General features: G+C 44.5%; 1 protein-coding gene across 1 annotated transcript in view; it reads right to left on the bottom strand.

Annotated features, from left to right (window-relative positions):
• Positions 1–3,305: 3,305 nt before the first annotated feature.
• Positions 3,306–24,969, bottom strand: part of SLC18A1 (solute carrier family 18 member A1) — a 29,175-nt gene continuing 7,511 nt past the window's right edge. The window contains exons 2-15 of the mRNA XM_082402028.1: positions 24,512–24,869; positions 23,835–23,893; positions 20,323–20,406; positions 19,291–19,383; positions 17,608–17,697; positions 17,320–17,363; positions 15,118–15,178; positions 14,940–15,035; positions 9,340–9,418; positions 8,331–8,382; positions 6,744–6,807; positions 6,352–6,471; positions 6,007–6,140; positions 3,306–5,151 (exon numbers count right to left, since the gene is read on the bottom strand). Of these exons, the coding sequence (XP_082258154.1) occupies positions 5,038–5,151; positions 6,007–6,140; positions 6,352–6,471; positions 6,744–6,807; positions 8,331–8,382; positions 9,340–9,418; positions 14,940–15,035; positions 15,118–15,178; positions 17,320–17,363; positions 17,608–17,697; positions 19,291–19,383; positions 20,323–20,406; positions 23,835–23,893; positions 24,512–24,869 (1,448 nt within the window). The 3' untranslated portion in view covers positions 3,306–5,037. The remainder of the gene's footprint in view (positions 5,152–6,006; positions 6,141–6,351; positions 6,472–6,743; positions 6,808–8,330; positions 8,383–9,339; positions 9,419–14,939; positions 15,036–15,117; positions 15,179–17,319; positions 17,364–17,607; positions 17,698–19,290; positions 19,384–20,322; positions 20,407–23,834; positions 23,894–24,511; positions 24,870–24,969) is intronic.

The raw sequence follows: 24,969 nt of genomic DNA, 5'->3' as shown, positions 1-24,969 counted from the left end.
ATATCTGAGGTAGTTGTTGGAGGATGTACTCCACCAAAAAAATGGGAATGTACCAAGAAAAGGGAAGAAACTGGATCCAGGAAAATGGGATCCAGTTCAAGAGAGCAGCCCAGGGAAGCCCCAGAAGAGCAATAGCTCGGATGGCTTAGAGAACAAGCCCAGAGGACATAGAACTGGAGGGATGTCTTCAGGAAACAAATTGTTTATTTGAGTCCTTTATTTTTTTCTTGTTTAGTCTACCTGATGCTTTTGCTGGCTATAGCTCAAACTCATGAAACATTAAAAAAAGATAGGCCATATCCTAGTATCTTTTCGAATTATGGTTTTCTCCAGATATAGGCCCAGGATTGGGGTTGTGATGACATGCTATGCTCAGATATTAGTAGTCAGAGAGGCTTTATCTATCTGTTGGAGGACTTGAGAAGAATGAGAGCAATCTGTAAAACTAAGCAAGCAAAGTAGGCATTATCAACTGTAGGAAAAACAAAACGTTGTAGAAAAAAGGAATGAAATCAGAATACCATCCTTGGTTCAGCAGCAAGTAATGCTAATTTGATCATAAAATGCAAACACTTCTTATTAATTTAATAAATTGTGAGGTTAGAGGGCAAGGAAGGAGTATCTTTTGGTAAAAATACCAAATCCCCATCTACCATTAAAAGAAGACAGTAGATGACGTCAAAAGATTAAATCAAGAAAGAGCTGAGTAAGTAGGTTTCTTAGACATAAAAATAGATAGATAGATAGATAGATAGATAGATAGATAGATAGATAGATAGATAAAATAGATAAAAATTTGAAAGTGGGGGATAGGATTCAGGGGTGAAGGATGAAGCAAAAGACTGCTGCTTTTTTCTCATGCACCAGAGGAATTATTTGTCTTTTTAAACTATCTGATTTTATAACTTACTACACAGTTACATAAATCAAGACAGTGAGATTCTGGCATAAGGACTGACAAATAAATTAATAGAATAGAATTGGGAGCTCCGAAATAAATCCTTACATTTATAGTCAGCTGGCTTTCCAAAACAGTGCTGGGAAAATTCAATGGGAAAATGATAGTCTTTCCAATAAATTGTGCTCAGACAACTGAATATCCACATATAAAACAATGAAGCGGGACCCCTACCTCACACCACATACAGAAATTAACTCAAAATAGATCAAAGATCTAAATATAAGAGCTAAACCTAAAAACTATTAGAAGAAAACATAGGTATAAATCTTCATGACCATGGCGTAGACAATGGTTTCTTAGCTATGATGACAAAGCGCAAGCAACAAATTAAAAATAGATACATGGATTTCAAAATTACAAGCATTTGTGCTCCAAAGGATACCATCAAGAGAGTGAAAAGACAACCCACAGAATGGGATAAAATATTTGCAAATCATATATTTGATAAGGAATTTGTATGTAGACTGTGCTCCATTCTAGTGTATGACCTTAGGAAGCTCACTTTCCTTTGTTGGACCTCAGTTTCCTCCAGGTGGGGGAGGAGGACAAGGAGGAAAAAAAGGAGAAGGAGGCAGAGGAAGGTGCATATTTTATTTCCAATAACTTCCTGAATACAGGCAATCAAGCCTCAAGTCACATTTGTATTTCTGAGGTGCGCTGGAGCACTGGCTGTATGTCTCATCTTTGACTTAGGCTCTTCACACAGGCCCTGCCCCTGGTACTCACTGAAGGTGGCCCCAAAATAAGCCAGTGGCAGGATGGAACCACAGAAAGCCAGATCTGATCTACAGGGGGTGATGCTAAAGCCCAGAGGTGTGAAATGACCTGCCCCAGGACACACAGCTGGTCAGTGGCAGAGCTAGACTAGGATTAGGTCTGTTTACTCTTGATTTGGTCCTCCTTCTATCACCTTATGACCTCAGCATTCCTCCCTCACAGCAAGGGGGGAGAGTGCTGTGTGCCAAAGCCACCTTGTTCCAATCCTCCCTTGCTCCAGAGAAAGTTTTTCTGCCTTAGACAGGATTGTAGGGGTGCACTCAGCAGGACTAAGTTGTGTGACACAGCAACCTTGGTGCATCACCCATGAAGCTCAGTCTACAGGTAGAGGACAAACAGGTATTAGAGATGACAAAGATAGACTCAGCCGCATCACATCCAGGGCCACCCAGGAATGCTGTGTGGAAGGACTACATTGCCCTTTCTTCGTGTCAACCTCAGAGGACAGACTTACACAAGCATTACAGAGCTGCCTCCAGGTATAGGGTCAAATATTCTTAGAAAACTTATTTTATTTCAGTTTGGGCTATATCTTGGAGTAATAATACTCCATAAGTAAGACAACACAGTGGGAGATAATATTCCCTAATATCGACTCTTGCCTTAGCTCTGTAGTGCTTTTGGAGTAGCCCTTTGTGGAAGTGTTCTGAGATTCGGTGCTGACACCAAGACGGGGCCTTTCTTAAAGGTTTTAGCTACTTTCCCCACATCCCCTTGGGTTTGGGTCCCTCCCTATAAGAATTGTCCTGTCTCTCTCCACACCACTCTCCCTGACAGCCATTTATCATCTCATGTGCTCCCTCTGCATTTTCTCCAACTCCACAGTTACTGCTTTAATCTGTGGTACTCTGCCTTCCACCCCAGGTTTTGTACTTTGGAAATAAAATGTCTTCTGGTTTGTTTCCAGCACTCTGAGAATTCCCAGTATTTTTCTGGCCTATTGAGCACAATAGTTCATGAGTTTCACTGTCTCCTTTGTTGCATCTCATTGGTAGTTAGGGGCCTCTCACCCTATAAATGTTTATAGTCTCTGCAGTTCCTCCCTTTTATAAGGGGAAAATACACATTTTCAGCCATTCCACAGTAGAGGCCATCTGATACTTTCTGCCACTTTTTCAAAAAAATCCCAAAAACCAAAACCAAAACACAAAAATCCCCAAAAAACAAACAAAAACAAAAACAAAGAAAACACTTGTGGCTCATTTTTGCTGGGCTGGTATTTTCATTTTTAGAAGACCTTAGGGTCACCTGTGAATGTGTGAAGTTTACCATGAATTCTTTATCTTTTGTAAAACCATTAATAAAGACTAATTCATTTTCTATTTTTATGATATTCTTTTTTTAATAATCTTCTATATATAGGCTACGTTTATGACCTATTTCTGACCTGTCATAAAAAAAATGGGTCCTCACTTACTTTGTAGTGTTTGGTGTTGACTCTTATCAACAGTATTTTGAAAGGCTGAATAAATTATATCCATTGTTTCTCCTTAAACATATGTTTTAAATTGCTCAATGTTTACTAACAAGTTAAAGATGAATTACTCCTTTAAAAATTCTTCCTACTTTTTTTTAATGTGTGAACAATTTCTGTAACAAGCCCATCCTTTAATTATAAATTGTCCTCCATGTGGATGTGAGAATCAGAAGAGCACTGTTGTTGGTGCCCCTGACCCCTCCACACCCTACTGTATCCCACTCCTACCTTGTACAGGAGTCACAGTGGACATGCATTCAATGTAAAATTTGTAGTCACAGCTTACACATTTTGACAAATTATTTCCCAATTTTATCTTTGAGCTCCTTTGAAATCTGAGACAATACCATCCTGACTAAATGACATAAATACATCGAGTTTTGCAAATCAGGTAAGTCTAGTTAATGCCAACCCCCTAAAAACACACCCATAAATCAGATACCCATTGTCCAAGTGGTAAGAATTCATTGAGGCTAAGCTTGAATGTGTTCTGATGATTCAGGACTTGCACTGAACCCACCAAACTCTTGCAGAGGAGTGCACTAATCAGAGCCAGGTGCCATTCCAGAGTAAAGTCTGAACACCCCGATCTAATATGCAGGAACCCGAAGTCTGTGCCTGTGGGTCTTTCCATTCCTGCCTCTGCCTCCATCTCCACCATTATTCCCCACCCAGACCATGAGCAACCTTGCCTCTTTACACTTGAACACAAGAGTATATACAAACTTGCAGTATTGATCGTTTTTATTCAGTGTATATCCAGTTTGCCCAGATAGATGGAAAACTACTTAAGGGTAGGTGCCATGTCTCCCATATCTTGGAAAACCCATCTCTTGGTAATTATTTCAAAAAGGTAGAAAAATGTCAAAATATTTATAGTACCTACTATATTTGCCCACACAATCTCTTTTGCTGTAAAAGAGCATCTAGTTTGCCATGTCTGAATCAGGGAACAACTTATTCATTAGCAAATGTGGACAATGCCTCATTAGAATCTTTGGGTTAAGAAACCCAAGTTGGAAGGGATTCCAGGACAGTTGCTTTACCCTTGTTCCCATGAAATCTTAGAGTTCATAGACTGTGTTTTCTGTCCTCCTACATTTATTTCCAAGAATCTAAGAAATTTAAGGAAAGGTAGACAAAACCCACAGGGGAAATCATGAGAAAGTCAGTAACTCAAGCATAAGAGAAGCAGGCTCTTTTCCTTTCCATTTAGTAATGAGGAAAACAGGAGACCTCCTTTCACTGAGGGCAGACTCACTTCGGCAGCTGTAGGTTTGGCCACAGAGAAAACACTCAGCTTATAAAAACCAGGCAAAAATTTCCCAAACTGGCAATGTGGCAGCAATACAAGGTTGAGGACGCTTTCTCGACTCATCTGGGAAAAGTCAGGGAGGACCATGTCGAGGAAGAGAGGACAAAACTCTTATTGTCTGTTGGGAAGGTGCCAAAGAAAATCAGATAACAGATGAAATGAGTTTTGTCAGCCACCCCACTGGTTTCAGGGAACACTGCTCACTGCCGCCTCCGTGAAATGAGTCACCCCTCGCAGAACCCACACCGCCTTACAGAAACCGAGGAGGAAGCATCACTCTGTCCTCCCACCAAAGGTGGGCTAGCTGAGGCATCAAAGCTTAGAGGGAGAGCTATAGGTGACACAGGCGAGGAGAGAACCAGGGATCAGCATGCATGGGCGGGGAGGAAAGGAGACACCAGGGGAGAGAGAAGTGAAGAACAGCCCGTGGTGATCTGCGTCCAGGGAACGAGGTAGTCACTGAAGTCTGAGCCTCACGTGACAAGGTCCAGGGACCAGCTTCTGCTGCTACTCCTCACAGCCAGGCTCCTCATCGCTGTCCTCCCCCAGAGGAAATTCCCTCATGTGCTTCTCAGCTGCATGCATCCGGATCTCCATGGGGCAGTCCTGGCTCAGAACTGCCTGCAGCAAGAGGCAGGAAGAGAAATCACCGCACATCCTTCACCAGCTTCCCCATCCCCTTCCCCAACTAGCTCATCCAAGTCTAGTGCTGCACAGAAAAGACTCACGAAACCAGCAAGGGACCCTTGTTCTGCTTCACGTATGTGCATAGGCCGCCCAAGGGACCAAGGTGTAGTCACCCTAGTCAAGACAATCATCTGATATGCTTTTAATTGAATCCTTTCAGCAGTAGTACAGGCTATAGCAGGGAGCCAGCTGAAATCGGCACCACCTCCCACCAGACTTTCACGTCTTCTTTTGCTCCTTTAAGCAGCCTCCACATCCATCCCTAACCCACCCAGACCCTCAGGGTGCTCGTGCTGCGGTAAGAGGAAAGTATCTTATTAACTAAAATCATATGCTGTGGTTCTCTCCCCTGGGGTGTTTGTACTTTAAGAAATGACCTGGTAAGGACAAAGACAGATGGGAGTGAATGAATGAATGAATGAATGTGCCCACTGGAATGCTGTCCATTTTGTGGGCATGATTTGGTAATTCACACTTTGCTAGTAACTACAGCAAATATAGGATGCCTTTGATGATCCCTGACCCCAACACTTTACAAGCTTCCCATTTTCCTCCTGTACTTAGGACCCTTCCTAACTGACCAGTGAAAGAGAGAAAGTGGTTGTGTAGAGAAGGGAAAATAAGGAAGGGCACAAAGGAAAGAGAGAGACGAAAGGGGCATCAGAAAACATGGCAAAGCAGACAGCCTATCAAAGAGGGAGGAAATAAGAGCACGGGATAAAAAGGGATGAGAGACATGGAAAGAAACAGAAGATTATTATTTTTTCAGCAGTAGTCAGAGCCCCTTACAAGCTTCTCCTCCTTGGCTGGGGGGCTCCTCAGGTAGTAGCAGAGAGGAGCGTAGATGATGTTGATGACCCCGATGATGACCATGAGCCAGGGGAAGCCAATGGCTTGCACAATGGCACCCCCAGTGGATGGGCCTGCGAAGAATAAAGCAAATCTACAAGTATTTATTGAGTCTTGATCACACGGAGGACACCATGCTAGGGGCAGCAGGTGACCCAGGGGATGTCCCAGGGTCAAATATCTCCAGAACCCCAGGAGAATCAGCCTCTTCTACCTGGTAAACAGTAGATAAAGGGAGAGTGGGGTACCAGGTCCTGGTGCTCCCCTATCCCTCCACCAACATACCTATAGCAAAGCCCATGCAAAAAGCCACGTCAGCGATGGCATAGACACTCCCATACACCGGGGCATGGCGCAGGTCCACCAGGTGTCCCATGATGGGCATCATAGAGGAATCCACCATGCCTGTGGTCAGAGCAAGCAGGACATCGCTGTCAGCTCTACCCACAGTCCCCCTCCCTGTCTGTGGCATCCCCCCTCCTCCTCCCCCGTTTAGTCCACTGCCTTTACCTGCTGTCTGTCCTCCCCTCAGAACTGACACCCATTCCTACCAGGAGTTATGAGGCCATCTCTCCATACCCCTGCCAGCCGCTCTCCTGCTTCTTCTGCCTTTCCCTCTGACCTGACCCAAAGCCAACATTCAGGGGCTTCTTGTTTCCTTTAAGGGCACTTCTTACCTATGGAAAAGCCAAGCCCTGCATTGGGGCCAATGAGACCAAAAATATTATGAGCCAGAGGAACCTGCAGCAGGAAAGGAGGAAGAGTTCATCAGGAGTCCAGCTAGGTCAGATGGGGGCAGCACAAAAATAAAGAGTTTTCCTACAAAATGCGTTATCAACCAGGTGCTACGTGCCACAGACATTATCTCCGTGCATTCTTATACCTCCTGATGAAAAAGAATCTTTACTTCCGTTTAAAGATATGAAAACTAGATTGGTGCCATTTGGGTTAAATGTCCTATCGAGAATTACAGAACATAAGTGGTTAGATCAAGTGTGAACCTCAGATTTGACTCTATGAAACCATAACAATGGCCCTTTTCTGCTGCAAGGACTCTTCCTCCCCTTCCTCTACCCCCTCCACCCAGACACATACTTCCATCCTCACTCTTCACTGAGTGGAGTTTCCTCTCCTTTCTATTTGCAACATCATCCAGAGGTTTTACTTAAACCCTAATTGGGAGCCAGTGGAGCAAGAAGACAAAAAAGAAATGCCAACAACCAATTACCCATAAGCCAGCAGGGCAGGTGGCGTGCTTTGCATTGCCGCTTCAGCAAGCTTGTGAAACTCATTCTCTTGCCCTCCCCATCCATCCCCCATGGAAGCCTTCTTTTCCTCTTTTGCTGGTTCCTTACCTCCCTCCCTGGGCATCTGTCACCCAAACCTGCTATACCAGCACACTCACCCCTTAGAGGTTTCACATACCATTTAGATGTTAGTGGCTATAAACGATTTTAGGGGTGAATCCTCAAGGGCTATTTCTATTTTATCACTAGTACTGGTTAAAACTCTCTGTGGGCTCACTACATGCCAGACACGGCTGCAGTTGGTGTGGGTAACCCTGTGAGGTGCTATCAGAATCCTCTTTACACAGATGAGGATACTGAATAAAGGGAGGTGACGTAACGAGCTCAAAGTCACACGAGGAGCAAGTGACAAAGCTGGGACTGAACCCGGAGCTTGAGCTCCCGCTGAGGACCTCCAGCCTTTCTTCAGCACTGTATTCAGTGCTTTACAGCCATCTCATTCTCCTTCAAGCCTACGAGGCAAGTGTGCTTCTGATCCTTATGGTGGAGAGGAGAAAATGAAGGCTTAGAGAGCTTGAAGGGGACTCCTGGAAATGGAAGAGCCCTTCTTTCTTTCTTCCTCTACCAAACATTCTGGTACTAGAGATGGAAGCACAGATAATGGTTCCCCTGGTGGCTTATGGGGTCCTGTCAGGCTGAGATGAGTAAATGAAGGCATAAAACACACCATTTTACAGACCCCAGAAATAGATACCACATGTATTGCTTCATGTGCCCATCCATAAAGCCTCAGACCTCTGTCTCCAGCTGCCCCACTGCCCTTTACCTCTCCTTCCCCACCTCCTTTCAATGGGATGACTGGTGGCATCTCCTCCAGTGCTAAATTCGTACCTACACAGAAACAGTCTTTCTGACAATCCTTGCCAAGTCAACCCTCTGTTCATTTCAAAGGAAAGTGGTCTTTAAATGTCTGGGTTTCTCTATCTCTCTCTCTCAACAAGACCTTATTATACTTACACAAAGCAAGCTGGTACCTACTACCACCATCCCAATCAGGGAGCACAGCCACCTGGAAGAAAACAGCCATCATTAAACAGTGCAAAGGGGAGAGATCCTTTCCACCTGCCACCCCATCACCAACACACTGGCCAGTCCTACCACCCCTACTTCCAGGAACCCCTTAGGATATGAGAAGATAAACACATCTCTACATGACCAGTTTATGCCCAGGTGAGCCCTTGCCCTGTCCCTTCCTGGCCCCTCATCTCTTCCCTGACTCCACACCTCTTTCCAGTAGAAGCAGATGAGGAGCAATGGGACATATTCTTCCTTCCCTTAGAAGAGGAAGCAGCTGACTCAGAAGGTACTTGCCCCTTGTGGATCATCCTCAAACTTAATTTCTGCTGTTTCCCGATTCAGCCTACCTCTCACCTATTCATATTTTATCTGGTCTTCAGGGTCCATCTCAAAACCCACAAAATATACCAAACTTCTTTCCTTCTCTGATTTCCTATGGCAATGGTTTTTAAACTTATTTTTTAAATCTTTGTGCTGAACTCCAAAGGTAAAATTAAAGGTGTTCCCACTGTAGTGGAGGAACAGGATCCAGACTCATACCTCTTAGCCCCCAACCCTTTCCACTTGGTGGCCTCTGAGGCACACCTGTAGAGCTCCCTGGGGGTCCATGGAATATAGTTTGACAACCACTGCCCCAAGGTATTGCTTTCTTCATACCTGTTCTCTGTGGAATTATTTTATCTCTTCAACTGCACAACAAACATCTGGAGAGTAAAGGTTGTCTCTCATATATTCACTGCCTCTTCTATAGCAGCCGGCTCAGGACCATCCTTTCTCTACATTGCCCTTACCACCCACCCATCCCCATCCTCCCAGTGGGCAGTTTTTATCTGTGTGTACTTGTTCTAAATTTTCAACCTCAGAGAAGCTATTACTCATCATCCCAGGTGCAGGGATCCCCTCAGAAGACTCTCCCACCTGACTTTTCCCAGATCTCCAGGCTACATACCGACCCATCTTGTTGGCCAGCACGCCAAAGAGGTTGGTGCCAATGAGGTAGGACACACTGGCAGGCAAGAAAGCTAGACCTGTAGAAAGACACAGGCCCTTACCTTAGAATGTACCCAGCTACTCTAAAACACCTTGTTTCTTACAGGACAGTGAAGTCCCCCTGTTACCTTCAAGGATCCCAAACCACTTTGTTTTGTGGGTTGGAGATCCTTCTGCAAACCCAGAGCAGATGACATAGGGCTCCACACTCTGCTTTCCTCAAGAGCAGGGCTATGTTTAGCTTCAACACATTTAACGTGCTTTTAGCTCCCCTCTTGGACTTCCTGATGAATGGCTTTGATGAGCCATTCTCACGTATAAAATACCCGTGATTATCAGCATAAGAGCATGAGCTTTAGAGAAAGACTTACATACCTCCTAGGAAGTAAAATTCCTGCCTTGCTATTTACCTGCCCTTCTATTGCTCTGACAGTGATTTTTTTTTTTTTTTTTTTTTTTTGGCCACACCTCAAGGCTTGCGGGATCTTAGTTCCCTGACCAGGGATCGAACCCATGCCCCCTGCAGTGGAGGTGCAGAGTCCTAACTACTAGACCACCATGGAATTCCCTCTGACAGTGATTCTGGATAAGTTACTAAACCTTTCTGAGCTTTGGCTTCCACATCTAGGAAAAACAAAGCTGTGATTCTATCATACCAAATTACACTAAGGAGCAAATCAGATAAATGTATGTAAAAGGATTTTGTAAACTGAAGCCCTTATCACATTGTTTTTTTGTGACAGTAGAGTCAGGTACCCTGGAACATGGGCTTTGGTGCTGAGTTCAAACTCTGGCTTGACCACTTGTTAGCTCTGTGACCGTGGGGAATTTACCCTCTCTGAGTCTCATTGATTTGTTCTTTCATTTATTCATTCATGTAGCATTTTTAATGAGCTTTTACTATGTACCAGGTATTCTAGGGACCAGGATTAGAAGGGTGAATAAAATAGACAAAATCCTGGCTTCCAGGGAGCTTACATTCCAAGGGAGGGAGATAGACAATAAACAAATAAATGAAAAAGATAATTTTGACAAGTGATAAGTTCTGTGAAGAAAGTTTAATGTGGCAATATGGAAGAGTGACCAGGAATAAGGGCTAACTTAGATTTAGCGGATCAGGGAAGGCTTCTTTGAGGACGTAACATTTAAGCTGAGAACTGAATAACCAAAACAGAAGGTTTTTAGCAAGAAAAACAAACAAACATACAAAAACACTTAATGCAAATAGGAAAGCCCATTGAGTAGACAAGTCTAGAGTTCCGCGGAGAGATCCTACGCACAGACATAAGGGTTCGACTAATTGGTTTACCAATTAGTTCTTAAAGCCATGGGAATGGCTGGGATCACCCATGAAAGATCAGAGATAGAAGAATAGATACCCATGGACTGAGCCTTCTGGGACTCCTACCTTTAAAAGTTAACAGACGAGGAGGAGATAGCAAAGGTGATGAGGAGTAGCCAATGAAGTAGGAGGAGATGGAGTCCGGAAGGAAAAAGAAGAAGAAAAGAAAAAAGAAGTTCGACTCTGAAGGAGCTGGGATGTTTCAACCATAAAGAGAAGGCAGTGGATGTAGGCACAGGTACAGGGAAGTAAGTATATGTAGTGATGAGAACATGCAAGGTCCCTTCTTGTTGCTTCTACTTTCTCAACGACTGGGAGTTGAGGATGATGAAGGTGAAGGGATGAGGGTGTGTAGGAGGTTTGAATGGAGAAGTGTAAACCAGTCCTTTTGGAAAGTAGGAAGAACATAACTAGGGATTTAAAGAAAGATTGTTGGACAGTGTGAAAACCCACTTTAGATTTGTGGCCATAAATATAAGGTGAGACCAACAGCCTACCTAGTGTGTGTTTTCCTACAGCCCCATTTCACTGCTCAGGTGCACGCAAGGAGTAGGCAACCAGATAGGCTTAACCAGAGTTAAGGCTTCCCATGTGACAACCCCAGAGGGAGTGGGTGGGGCAAAGAAATTAACAATGCTTTCAAAAGAGTGACATTAATGATGGACATGGATTCATCATGAGGGACTCCAAGCTGGGTAAAGAAAGAAGAGAGGACATGAGTAGTGAGGGAAACAGAGAAAGAATTGAATGGACTGGTGATCCCAGTGTAGCCAAAATGTGTTAATATAGGGGTATTAGAATACCTGAGCAGGGAATATGTAAGGTGATAACTGCACTGCTTGGAAGTGAAATTTCAGAGAAGCCATGATTAATGGTGAGGTCAAGGTCAATATTATATAAAGGTTTGATTGGTTAAGGTGGAGAGGAGAAGAAGATCATTGCAAGGGAGTAGATTAAGGAATAGGCCAAGATGTTGGTAAGGTTATCCACCTGGATATGGAAGTCACCAAAAGTGGTGAGAGGAATAAAGGTGAAATGAATATGAGCCAGGTGTTGGTGGATTTAATGAATGAGAAGGGATAACTCAGGGGTCAGTAGATAACTGCAATAAAGAAGGGTGGGGTGGTATAATCTAACGACATGATTTTCAAGGGAGTCAGGGCCTTTGAAGGAGAATGAAGAAGAAATGATTCAGAAGCAGCGAAAGAAAGCAAAGCCTAAAGGAACATGAACTTCCATCAAGAAGGCTGTGGGAAAATGGTGTTCTCAGAAAACATTCAGGTCTCAGGGCAAGAAGATGAAAGAAGTGTTCAAAGAGGCTGAGGGCGTAGGGACACTTGCTGATGGCAGGGACTTCCACAAGACCCAGGATTTGGGAGGGCAATGGGAGATTGGGTCAGATTAAGAAATCTCTAAAATATGGGAATAATAATAATTCCTACCAGATAGGCTGGTTATAAGGCTTAACTGAGATAATGCAAAGCAACCATTTTGCAAGGCGCCTGGCACAGAATAAGTGCTCTCTGAGCATCGGCCTTAACTATTATCATCATAACCAGTGAGTAACAGGATCAAGACCTGAACCCAGACCTTCTCCCTCCAACTCCAGGTGTTTCCACCACCCCACCAGCAGTGTGGCAGCACAGATGGCTCTGGCATAAAGAACTGCATGGAATGAGTGGTGTGAGTTTCCTTGGGTCTCACCAGCCTCTCTCTGCCTCTCTGTATAGAGAGGAAATAGTGCTGCCTAATAGAAACTGTCATGATGATTACAATTAAACCCAAAGTCAACAATTCACCAGTTACTGGCTGAGGTCTTGTTTGCTTTTAATATTCTCTTCTGTGGGCTGGAGGTGAAACACACCCTAGTGTGTTTGTCTAGTCTATCTGTACAGGTGGCAATCTGTTTCAAACTGTAACCATGTGTTTCTGTTTAATTGCTTTAAAAAAATTTAATAGTGTAGCTACTCAATTGTCTACCTGGTATCTGGAAATGGGCACCTGTAGGAAGCCCACAGGCCTCCTAGATACATCTCCTTGACATCATTTTAAGTGATGTGGGATTTCCTGAATGAGATTTTCCTCAGTCAGTGTGGCTTGTTCTTTAGGATCTGAGTATAGCTTGCAATTCAGTAGCATTTTGTGCAAAAGAGGTGTTCCAGACTATATGTCTACAGACACATATATATTTCACAGCATATCTTCAAGGGGTGGGGAATTACACAGAGCTGTGACTGTCAAAGTGATTTCAACAAAAACAATGATGAAAACAGTCATGATTTTTATTTCCTGACTATATCCTCTATTCCAGGCACTGTGCTAATGCCTTTAGAATACAAAGATCTATTTAACCCTGAAAACAACCAGAAACGTGCCTCCATTTTTACAAATGAAAAAAAGTGGAGTTTGAAGACGTTAAGTAACTTATCCAAGGACACAACCAGTAAGTGGCTGGGTCAGGATTTCAACCCAGGTGGGCTTGTTTCCAAAGCCTGAGCTCTTTCCTCCACTGGGTGAGAGTAGCGGGCACACAACGGGCCACTTGGAGAATGTTCAGTCACAGACTATAAATTGTTCCTCCCAACAACTTGGAGAGGGTTCTGCATTGAAAGCAATATTTTTCAGTGTGGTCGCTAACACCATATCAGCATCACTGGGAAACTCACCAGGAATGCAAACTTCTTTCTGCTGAATTGCTGGATGGGGCCTCGCAATCTGAATTTTAACACACTCTCCAGGTGAGCACATTTGAAATTAGACTTACAGACGCAGAGGGCACTGAGGAGAGTTGTAAGGGATGGTGGAGGGCAAGGCCTTCTCGGTCTCTCACTTACTCTCCTGAGGGCTTTCTACTGCAGCCTCGCCTGCACAAGGCACGGGGTGGCATCAGGCCTGTGAGTTTCCTTGCGTCTCACCAGCCTCTCTCTGCCTCTCTGTACCCTGACAGGAAACAGTGCTGCCTAACAGAAACAGTCAGTATGTTTACAATTAAACCCAAAGTCAGCAATTCACCAGTTACTGGCTGACGGCTGATTTGCTTGTAATATTTCTGTGGGGTGAAGAAGGGCTGCAGAGAGGCCATTCTGAGCCAAGGTTGGTTGCCCCTCTGCCCCAAGAGCCTGAGCGGCTAGAGCCTGGAGGCAGGGGATGTTTATTTGCACCAAGCACCAACTAACTCAATTAACTGTCATGGTCAGAGGCAGCTGCAGCCCAGAAAAATTCAATTTGGGGCTACGAGTGCAGCTGGGAGCCTTGCTTAGCCTGGTCCCCTAAAAAATTAGATTTAGTGCTTTTCATTGTATATTAAGCGGTATCAGGTTCTTGTCAGTTTCCCCTCTGGCCACTTAAGCCTCTCCTCCCTGCAGTGACTGAGCCATTTGCACGTAACCTTCTCTGTCCCCTTTCCTCAGACTTCCTGGAAAGGTCCAGAGCCTCCTCTCTAAGCTCAGATGAGTCATGAGGACATCTCTCCATGGAGCAGAGGAGGCTAGAGGCCTCCCTCACAGAATAATATACTCCATTAGCACCTTTTTAGAGGTAAAAATATAGCAAAAGGTAATCTGGGGGACAGAGTGGGAAAGAAGAACGTATCAGCAATGGTAATGGTGGTGCCTTGTTAATATTCTACGGGTGCAAAGCTTTGCCACAGATTATGTCATTTATTCCTCAGATTTACCGTCTGAACTAGATAGTATTCTGATGTCCATTTTAGAGATGCGAAAAGTGGTGCTCAGAAAGCTGTGATTTTCACAAGTGTGCACAGCAAATCAATGGAGCAGAAATAAAAACCCAAGGGCTTTCGACCAGAAGTTATTCATCCACCCAGCTAGGTATGTTGCCCCTCCAACACCCGTCAACGCCCCCCAACCCTGCCCTTCTCAACCTGTTTCTTTTTTTCTTCTTCTTCTCCTTTTTTTTTTTTTTTTAAAGTTGAGACTTATGTTTTATTGGACAGAAATTTTTAGGACTTCAAGCCCAGGAGGCAGCATCTCAAGTAACCCTGAGGGAACGGCTCCTTGGCCTGCTTCTTGAAGGGACTGCCCACTAAATCAGCCTTGATTCACAGGTGTGGACGGGGAAGGTCATTCTATGAAGGAAGCACACTGTCCTTCCGTGACTCTGAAGACCTGACCCTGATGATGCTTGCCGATTACCCGAGAAAGGGCCCATGGCACGCATCTCTGCCCAAGCCCGAGTTGGGGACCAAGGTCACTTACCTAGCTGCCACTCAGGGGCACACATGGTCTGCATCATCCAGATGGGCAGCGTGGGCTCCAGCATGGCCACCCCCATGTTGGCAAAGCAGAGGGAGCCTGGGGAGATGGTTCAGTGAGCCCCCAAGGCTGCCCAGAAGCTCAGACTCTCCCAGCCCAAAGGGAGGCAATGCCAGCTTACCTGCAGCCACCAGGATAAAAGGGTCTCTGAGAAGTGTGAGGAGCGGAGTCCCCTTGGCACTCTGAGAACATGGACAACAAAAAACTTCCATCTGTACAGTGTATACATCTCTCCTGTTTTCACAGAATCTGAGAGTGCGCAGGCAGGACCTCAGAGACCGTCTACGTCAGCTCCCTTACTGGAGAGACCAGACACCCATGTCATAGAAGAGGAGGTGACTTGCCCAATGTCACAGAGTGAGCTGGTGGCCGCATAGCCCCCGTGTGCAAGGCGGTCACAAAGAGTAGGACAACATATTCCAGACATGATTCCTGCCTTTGAATGACCATCAACCAGATCAGAGTGGACTGTCAGCAAGGCCAACGTTGGACAACAGGTGTCTGGACTCCTGGCCTCGGGCCTCTCCACTAGATCTCGCCAGCACCAATGTTCATCCAGGAAGGACCACCGGCAGAGTGCTGAACCCCAAAGGTGAGCCTAGAGGTAACGACTCAGAAAGCTGCTCAAGCTTTCTGACTGCTTTGTTCTGACCATGTGGAGCTGTACTGGACTGGTGTGGCCGAAGGTGCCTGAACATCTAGATTAAAATGCCAGCTTAAATGTCCAATTATAACATCCCGCACCCCTCAAAAAACTTCATTCCAGATAAACTTAGCATCTACCTTCCTTCCATGCATACAAGCAGGCCCTCAGTTGTCATGGTTATCTTTTCCTAAACTCCCTTCCTTCTCCTTTGCATAGGTCCAAACCTCACCTATTTGTCAAGGTCAAGCTTAAATGGCTCCTTCTTATCCAGCGTTCCCTGACTCAGTAGCTGGAACTTCTCTCGCTTTCAAATTTCCTGAGTACTGTGTCCTAATCTCTGGTGTTTACCACATTGTATCTTGTAATGGATTTAATAGTTTTGATATGATAACCCTCTCTGCACCCACACAGGGTGGATTGCGATATTCAGAGACACTAAAACTAAAAAGATTATGCCCTCTCCCATATATAATTCAAGTAAAGAGACAGATCTAAATCATAAAATGTACATAAAGAAGTCCAATAAACGCTGTGACCCAACAATTTCACTTTTATTTGTTTTTGTTTTTGGCTGCACCATGAGGCTTGTGGAATCTTAGTTCTCTGACCAGGGATTGAACCCGGGCCCTCGGCAGTGAAAGTGTGGAGTCCTAACCACTGGACCACCGGGGAATTCCTGACAATTTCACTTTTAGAAATTTACTCTAAAGATTACCTCCAACTCTATAACAATGCCTATACACAAGGTTATTCATTACAGCACTATTTGTAGCTGCAAAATACTGGAAACTACCTAAATGCCCAAATATAGAAGAATGAATAAAATATAGTACTGGTATGCCAGCCAGAAAAAAAAAATACTTTTTTGAGTACGTAGAACATTACCATCTAAAAATCAAAATTATTCAAAAAGGTACTAAAGGAAAATCATTCCTCTTACACACTTCTGATACCAAATGGGTGGGCTTTTTTTCACACCAAGCAATTCTCCAATTCTCTGTGAACCAACTGGGTGTCCCTAAAGTTTAATTCAATTCTGACACTAATTACTTGGAGCTAGCACAGACCCCACAAGATTGCCCCCCACTTCAGACACCAATCACAAGTAGTACGCCCCTAGGATACCAACACTACCATCTGACTTGGCTACAAAATCAAGGTCTTTAGATCAAACTTTCCCCTATTGTCTGTACTCTCTTATCTTTCTTCATGACTTGGTATAGATTTCCCAGAGTCATCTCTGTCTTAGAGTCAGACAAATACCAACTCTGATATTTAACTGCTACAGAATGACAGTCTGTAAGGATGCTTTGGGGGGAGAGATTGTTTGGATGGCCTCCAAGGTCTTCTTTAGCTCTGAGATATTATAACTATAAATACTCAGGTCCCAATGTCATTGTCATCCTGGTTCTGAGTTATTATGTATAACTCAGTAAGGTTTCTTTGATTCTTTATAAGGTCCTTCCTCCATCTTGGTCCAACATCAAGCCAGACTCCTTCCCCATCCCTCATGCTATCCTAAACATGACCCTATTGGGAATCCAGTACAGTTCTTGCTTTCTCCAACTCCACTCCCCTTTCTTCTTATGGTTTGACAGGGATGGTCTAGGCAGGCCTGGGTCACTGCACTTATCCATTCTATCACTCTCTTGGCAATGGAGCTTGGTATCCACTTACCTCAGGAGAGACTTTGGAAGGCTGTAGGATGCAAAGCTGGAGTGCTAAGAAAGGAAGAGGGAGTGAGAAATAGTTCAGTGTGTCCACTTATTAGTTGGAGGATCCAATAACAGCCACATTGTTAGCACCCTACCCCTTGCAGATCTAATTCCCTGAGCTTCCTCCCTCTCTCTTACGATGGGGCAGTCCTTGATCCACCCAAATATGTCACCACGGACACCACAGCATGATGCATTCCCAACCTGACCTGGGCTCTCGCCTGTCTGGTGTCCTCTTATGGTGACTTACCTCCATCCAGTAGTGCCAGGAAGGCCAAGATGAGGAAGGGTACAATCTTCCCCAAAAATACGTATGTCACACTTCCAAAGGGAGCTCCCACTAGAAAAGCAAAACAGGCATGGATTCCAGAGATGGGGGGCTGATTCCCAGCCAGCATGACTTGTCCTCCTATACCCAGTGAGCATTTCTTGAGGGCCTGCTAGGGGCTGAGCTCCACATGAGGACATGAGGTTTTGAGGATTCAGAGATGAAGAAGACCTACTTCCAAGGGGCTCACTTTCTCGTGGAAGAAATGTGTGTGTGGGCGTGGGGGAACCCAAATAATTATAACATGGTGAAAAGTAAATGTTCCATCCACAAAATGTTATGTAATCACAGTAGAGTGAGTTCAGGTGGCCACAGGGGCTTTGTCAACTGGGTAATACTGGTGGGCGAGAAGCACGTGTGAAGAACACAGAGGTGTCAGAAAAGAGAGTGTGGATAGAGCAGAAATAGAAGAAAGTCCCTGTTACTAGAATAGGAGTATTTGGGAGATGAGGAGAGGTGGGGAAGGTTGAGACCAAATAGCCAAGGGTCCTGTATATCCAGATAAGTACAAGTATAAGGCATGTACTTGGCCTTGTGGGCTAGGGAGAAACATGAGTGCTTTGTGGCAGGGGAGAAACACCACTAGCTCTGGGCATAGGAAGCTTCTTCTGGTGGCACCTTGGAGGGAGGAGGCAACGTGCAGATCGGGCAGGAGGCTGGTGCCTTGTTCCAGCTGAGACGTGATGAGGAGCTGGACTTGAGTAAGTGGCTTAGGAGGGTATAATAGGCTTATTCATTTGGGAGTGAGAGGTGATAAAGGAGACAAGGATGCACCAAAGTTCTAGCTTGGGTGTTTGGGGAGGTGGATACTAACAAAGAGAGGGCTTTGGTTCCCTCTCCTCACCATGGTGGTAGAGAGCAGGGTATGGGCCAGGGAAGAGATTTTTGGTGTTTTCTTCTCAGTCAGCTAGAAAATTCCTAGAGGGCAGGAACCATGTCTGAGGCTTCTGACCTGTATCCCCTCTGTGCCAGCATTGTGCTTGGCACACAATACGTAAAAGTGTGTGGCTTGTTGGACTAGTCAATTAAACCAGACTTTGGATGAAACTCAAAGAAAGTATAAGCTTATGGTTTGGAGCTTGGGATTCAATCCCAGAAAATCTGAGTCTGTATCCTTGCTCTGGCATTTCCTGGCCATGTGACCTTGGATGGCTATGAACGTTTCTTATCCTCGTCTGTGTAATGGGGACGATCATTCCTCCTTTACAGTGTGGTAGTGAGGAATAAAAGAGATTATGTATACATTTTTTTTTTTTTTATGTATACATTTAGCACAGAACCTGACAAAGAGCACGTTCTCACGTTGAAAGCGCGGGCCACGTACGGAAGCAGAGGTAAGGCGGCGGCTACTAGCAGGCAGATATTCACTCCCTTGAATAGAGTAGGTTTCTAGACCATTCCCAGGCCCTTATGGGCTGTTCAGCTTCCCAAGGGGAAAGAGATTCTGCTTTTCCTGTTCAGAAGGCCTCAAAACATGGTTGGACAGAGAAGGAAGAAAAATGCTGTCTTCCATGACCTTAGAAACACCTGCCTCCTGGGGCTGTCTCCAGAGAGTCTGCTGTACCTCACCCTCCTGAACCCAGACCTGGGGCCAGTGCCACTTACCTAGCACTCCCAAGGCCAAGCCCCCCAAGGCAATTCCCATGGCCTGCCCTCTCTCACAGTCATCAGTGTAGACACTTGCCAGCATCCCAAGACCTGAAAGGAGAGAGGCAGGTAGAGTTAGCATAGTCTCTGCCTCTCTCACTGAGTCCTTGGTCTTGCCCCTATTATATCTTCAGGGGTCGTCTTAGCTAGAGTTTCAGTTTTTGGGGTTTTATAGAACCTAACCCATAGTATTTTGCAAATAATGCCTCCCACAAGTCCCCCAAATGCCCACCTTGCTCACTCCTTCTGTTCAGAATATCATTGGAAGCGCAAAAGTCTCTGGGAAGGGTAATGCAGAATACCATTGTCCAGTGATCCTGCATTTCATATTATTTTATCATTTCCTAGTACATTTCCCTGAATCCATGGATATGGAGTAGGCCAAGGAAGGGAAAACCTATGGACACAGAGCACTGCTCTATTCGATGGGGATGCCCAAAGAAGAGTATGAAAGCACTTGGGAAAGAGTGTGGGCTGGGCTCTTATGCCCATTTACTCATGTGTAAAATGTCATAAAATCTCTGCTTCATAGGATTACATTAAATATTGTATTTGATAGTACTTTGCAAACTGTGATGGTATTACCAATAGTATTAACTTTACTATTTCTATAAAATGGTAAGAGGGGGACAGAGAAAAGACCATAGAGTGCCATTAAATAAAAACCTGGCATACTTCACAGTTTTACCTTGGGCTTGGTCTGACCTGAGCTAGCAGCATCTAAATATTATCAAAGAGAATTATGTCATGCTTAGGGATTTATAGGCACTACCAGCAACTCTACAATTATCTTGTTTTTAAATCACAATTTCCGCAACTATGCAGAGATACATATCACAATTTATGCAACAATCACAACTATGATGATATTTTCCTTAATTTCTTCATATAAATCTTATAGGGTCTGATGGTAGTAAGAGATGGTGAGAGATGTGTGTGTGTGTGTGTGTGTGTGTGTGTGTGTGTGTGTGTGCAAGATGTCGGCATTACCTGCAACAGATGAAAATGAAGATCCAATGCCTTGAAGAGTTCGGGCCACAAAGAGCAGGGTATAGGTACCAGAAAAAGCAAACACTGGGCAAAGAGAATAGCAAGAATGTTCCAGTTAGCAAAAATGCCTTTGATTCCCTGGCCACCAGAAAATGGACTCATGATACCATAGACATGAGCCATTATGTGTATGTTTTAATAAAGCATGATCACTGCTCCCTGTTTTCGGAGTTGTCTTTCTAATCCTTCCCCCTTAATTAGGATTGCATTTTAATTGGCATGAAGACAGAGAAACCAAAGCATAAACCGATTCACCACACAGTGGATGGAAGGCTGAGTGTCCACATTTCCTGCTTAAAACCCAACATCCTGTCCACTGGAGTCAGGGCTGTGCATGAAACCCAATGCCCTGGGCTGAGAACTGGTCCCTGGACCCTACTTCTGGATCCTCTATATGCAACACCCAGATTTGATCTTTGCCATTGTTGGGTCCCATTGGGTCATCTGGAGTGTGGGACCAAAGCTATGTGTACTTGAAGGACCATTGGTACTGTGTAGAAAATAATATCTTGTAATCCAATCAGATCCTTCCGCTTATTATGGAGGATCTTTTAGCCAAATCAGATCAGTGAGTATTTATTAAGTAATACTGACCATGCAGCTGTGCTGGACTCTGTAGCAGATGTGAAATAAAGAGATTATCCAGTTCAAGCCCTTGAAGAGATTCAGTCTACTAGAGACTAACATACACGAAACTGAGAACCAAACAGGAATATGTTATCAACAACTAAATTACAGGGCATTGGCAGTAAGGTTGGTGGGTCCAGACATGTCTCACCTCCAATTCCAGGACAACACCACAGAAAGAGAGAAGGCTCCCTCCCAAAGTGTCTGAATCAGCATAATCTGAATGCTTTTGCCCATTCATTAGATGTCTTTGGTTGTGTCTATAATCTTCTCCCATTACTTCCCGACATGAGAACACCGTCTCCCAAACATGCAAATGGTTGGTCTCTCCTGGCCAGGCCTCCAATGCTTTCTCCTAGGCTTTCTGATTTCCACTCTGTTCAAGGTCTGCTACCCCTATGTCCTTTGAGAATGGTGTGACCAACTCATCTCTGTTGGCCCAGGACCTTTGTGGTTTTAAAATCAAAAGTCTCACATCTCAGGAAGCCCCTCAATCCCAGGCAAACTAGGATGGTTGATCCCCCTATTTAGGAAGACCAGAGTAATTTCTTTTTCACTTTGTGCCCCAACATGGGCCACCATTTAGCTCCTAATTACATTAAGCATGTTTCCCAGCTGGGGGCCCTTCGGGGGAATGATGGGCATCAGCAACCTCATTTTAGTATTTAAAAACCCTGAAGGAATGCTACATAGGATCCCCTAAACATCAAACGTTTGCTAGAGTTAGGCTAACTCAGTGTAGCAACACTAGTTATGGCATGGAAACGATAATTATTATTTAATACCTACAGTTCGGTAGATAAGAAAAGCTTTCAAAACATGAGTTCTTGGACTTCCCTGGTGGCACAGTGGTTAAGAATCTGCCTGCTAATGCAAGGGACATGGGTTCGATACCTTGTCTGGGTAGATCCTACATGACACGGAGCAACTAAGCCCGTGTGCCACAACTAATGAGCCTGTGCTCTAGAGCCCGTGAGCCACACTACTGAGCCCACGTGCCACAACTACTGAAGCCCGCGTGCCTAGAGCCCGTGCTCCACAAGAGAAGCCACCGCCATGAGAAGCCCACGCACCGCAACGAAGAGTAGCCCCCCTCACCGCAACTAGAGAAAGCCTGTGCACGGCAATGAAGACCCAACGCAGCCAAAAATAAATAAATAAATTAAAAAAAATCAGTTCTTGACAGAGAATCAGGAAAGGACCTTATGCTAAAAAGTTTGGGATCCACTAGGACACTGCATTACCTTACTTTGCAGGGTGTTTGTCATTGCTCCCAGGCAAGCATTAAGAACTCCTGGGTAGACAGAGCCATGTCTTTTCATTCTTTATGTTCCCTCAGTGACTTTTCAACTCAGTGACTTTTCACCATCACCATCAAGGCATCATGTGTGTGTACCATGAAGTTTTGTGAAATGAACTATGTCTCATTTGATGAAATAGAGCGTCTTACTAGTTTTTAACTTACTGTTTGGCATAGGTTGAGCTCCTAGAAGTTCAATAAAGATTTCTAACTTTAATTTCTTCATTTTCTTTGATTCAACTAGAATGTCCCAAGTAAGCTGAAGTTCTCAGACAGAACTTCACACATTGAGCTCCTGCACTTTGCACCTTCCATCCCTGAACGCAACAAATTCCTGTTCAGTATTGGTTGACAGGAGTCAAGTCCTATGCTGGAAGGGAAGAAAATTTGAGAAAGAGCAATAGAAAAAGTAGAAAAGTAACAGAAAGGTAATGAGAAAAACAAGAGGGAGAAGGTATGTTATTCGGAGCAGAGAGGCAGCAGGATGCCTTCCCCTTTATTAAACTCTCCCCCCCCCCCAACTCCACATTCATTTTTTTCTTATTTTCTCAGGGTCAATTTCCAGATGTATTTTATTTCACTTACTGTTCTTATTCCATCTCTATTTTATTGGGAACAGTTATCTGATACTGGGTAGACTATTTGTCTTTCTCTTCCTTGTTTCCTTAGCAAATTTATTTTCCAAAGCTATAATCTTTAATGGCCTTCCTTGAAGGGAGTAAACTTTTATGGAATTTTCCAGTTGCTACTGCCCAATTTAGATTCTTTGTTAGTTGCCCTTTACTTTTACATATCAAAATACTATGACCTCTTTTCAAAGATGGGAGGTTTGGGGCTTCCCTGGTGGCGCAGTGGTTAAGAATCTGCCTGCCAATGCGGGAGACACGGGTTCCAGCCCTGGTCCAGGAAGACCCCACATGCCACGGAGCAACTAAGCCCGTGCGCCACAACTACTGAGCCTGCACTCTAGAGCCCGCGAGCCACAACTACTGAGCCCGTGTGCCGCAACTACTGAAGCCCCCGTGCCTAGAGCCCGTGCTCCGCAACAAGAGAAGCCACCGCAATGAGAAGCTGTGCACCACAACAAGGAGTAGTCCTCGCCCTCCGCAACTAGAGAAAGCCCGTGCGCAGCAACAAAGACCGGACGCAGCCAAAAATAAATAAATAAATAAATTTATTTTTTAAAAAAAGATGGGAGGTTTGTACTAAACTCATTCAAGGGATTACTGATAGATACACATACACATTATAGCATACAAATTAAAACAGCCTTCACAATTTTCCAGAGCTGAAGGAAGTGAAGTATCTGTTCTTTTATAGCATGATATACAAAGGCCAACTAGACTGAGTTGCCTCTACTGCTCTAGTCCCCATAACGAAAACTGTAAAGTATTTAAATCAGTGTCATAGGTCACTTAGTCAGATGACTAATTAGCTAACTTGACCCTGCTCTCTTCCTGGTAATGCATGTGATAAAATCAAAGTTAATCAATGAAGTGAAGAAAAGAGGTAGCAAATTACTTACTAACTGTGGAGATAAACATGATAACAAAGCCAGCAAACATGGGAATGTGATATCCAATCCTAAAAGGGAATTTAAAAAAAGATACAATTCCAATAGGCATCCGTATACTTGCACTATATTTTTTCATGTAATTGGGGACAAAAATGCAGTTATTTGAGTTCATGGCAAAACATGTCTCCGAATGCAGGTATAGAGATGGAATATGACATGTGAATGCAGATAAACAAACATGCAAATTTGCCTGTCGGCCAGGGCCCAAATCCTCTTTTCCAGAAAAGATAAATAACCTAGTCAGAAGGCATATCTTTCTGAAACATGAGGATAATCCCAAACACAAGCACTAAGAAGCCAGTGCTCTATCCTGCAAGAGGCCTGTCCTATTTCTACCCTTACCCCATTCAAGCCATGCTCCAGGGCACTGAAATAATACCAGTAGTATACTTCTGTTCCCTGGTTCTCTTCTTGGTACTCAGTAGTCATTACATCACTAAGAAAATCTGAAGCCCAAGTCATTTTATCAATATCATGTTATCTTTCCCAAACAGCTGACCACCCTGGCGTGCAGACAAGTGAGTTTTCCTTCTTTATCCCTTCTAACCACCTTTATGATACCTCAGCCCATTCTCTTGTTTCTGAGCCCCTGAGTACCCTGTGGGGCACTGTACCCATTGAGATACCTGTTGGTGAGAGGCCCCACGAATGGGTTGACCAGGAGTTGCATCAGAGCCTTGGAAGCAAACAGAAGCCCAACCCATATGTTCTCTTCCTTCAAGAACTCTGTGCCTCGAAAGCAGTTGTTTTCATGGGCTGGGATGGCTTCGGTGACCGGAGCGGGGATGGTGCCGGAAGTGTCACTTGCCCATGCTATGCCACTGGGCACACTTTCTTCGATAGCCAAGGTGTTGTTTTCAAAGAAGGGGAAGATGGTGGAAAAGGCAGAAGTGAGGGCAGGCTGGGAAGCTGTGGTGGGCCCAGGGTACAGAGAAGTGTTGACTTTGAACTCTGTGGCATATAGGTAGGTGGGCACAATGGGCACTGAAAGTTAAGAAGAACAAGTAATGAGGGCTAAGGACAGACTGTCTTCTGACTGCTAGTCAGTTCAGGGACATTACCATGAGGTCCAGACTCATGCTCA

Source organism: Balaenoptera borealis (assembly GCF_965194805.1).
Source record: "Balaenoptera borealis genome assembly, chromosome: 8".
NCBI lineage: Eukaryota > Metazoa > Chordata > Mammalia > Artiodactyla > Balaenopteridae > Balaenoptera > Balaenoptera borealis.
The sequence above is the reverse complement of the archived record's forward strand: the minus strand, read 5'-3'. Positions and strand labels throughout refer to the sequence as shown.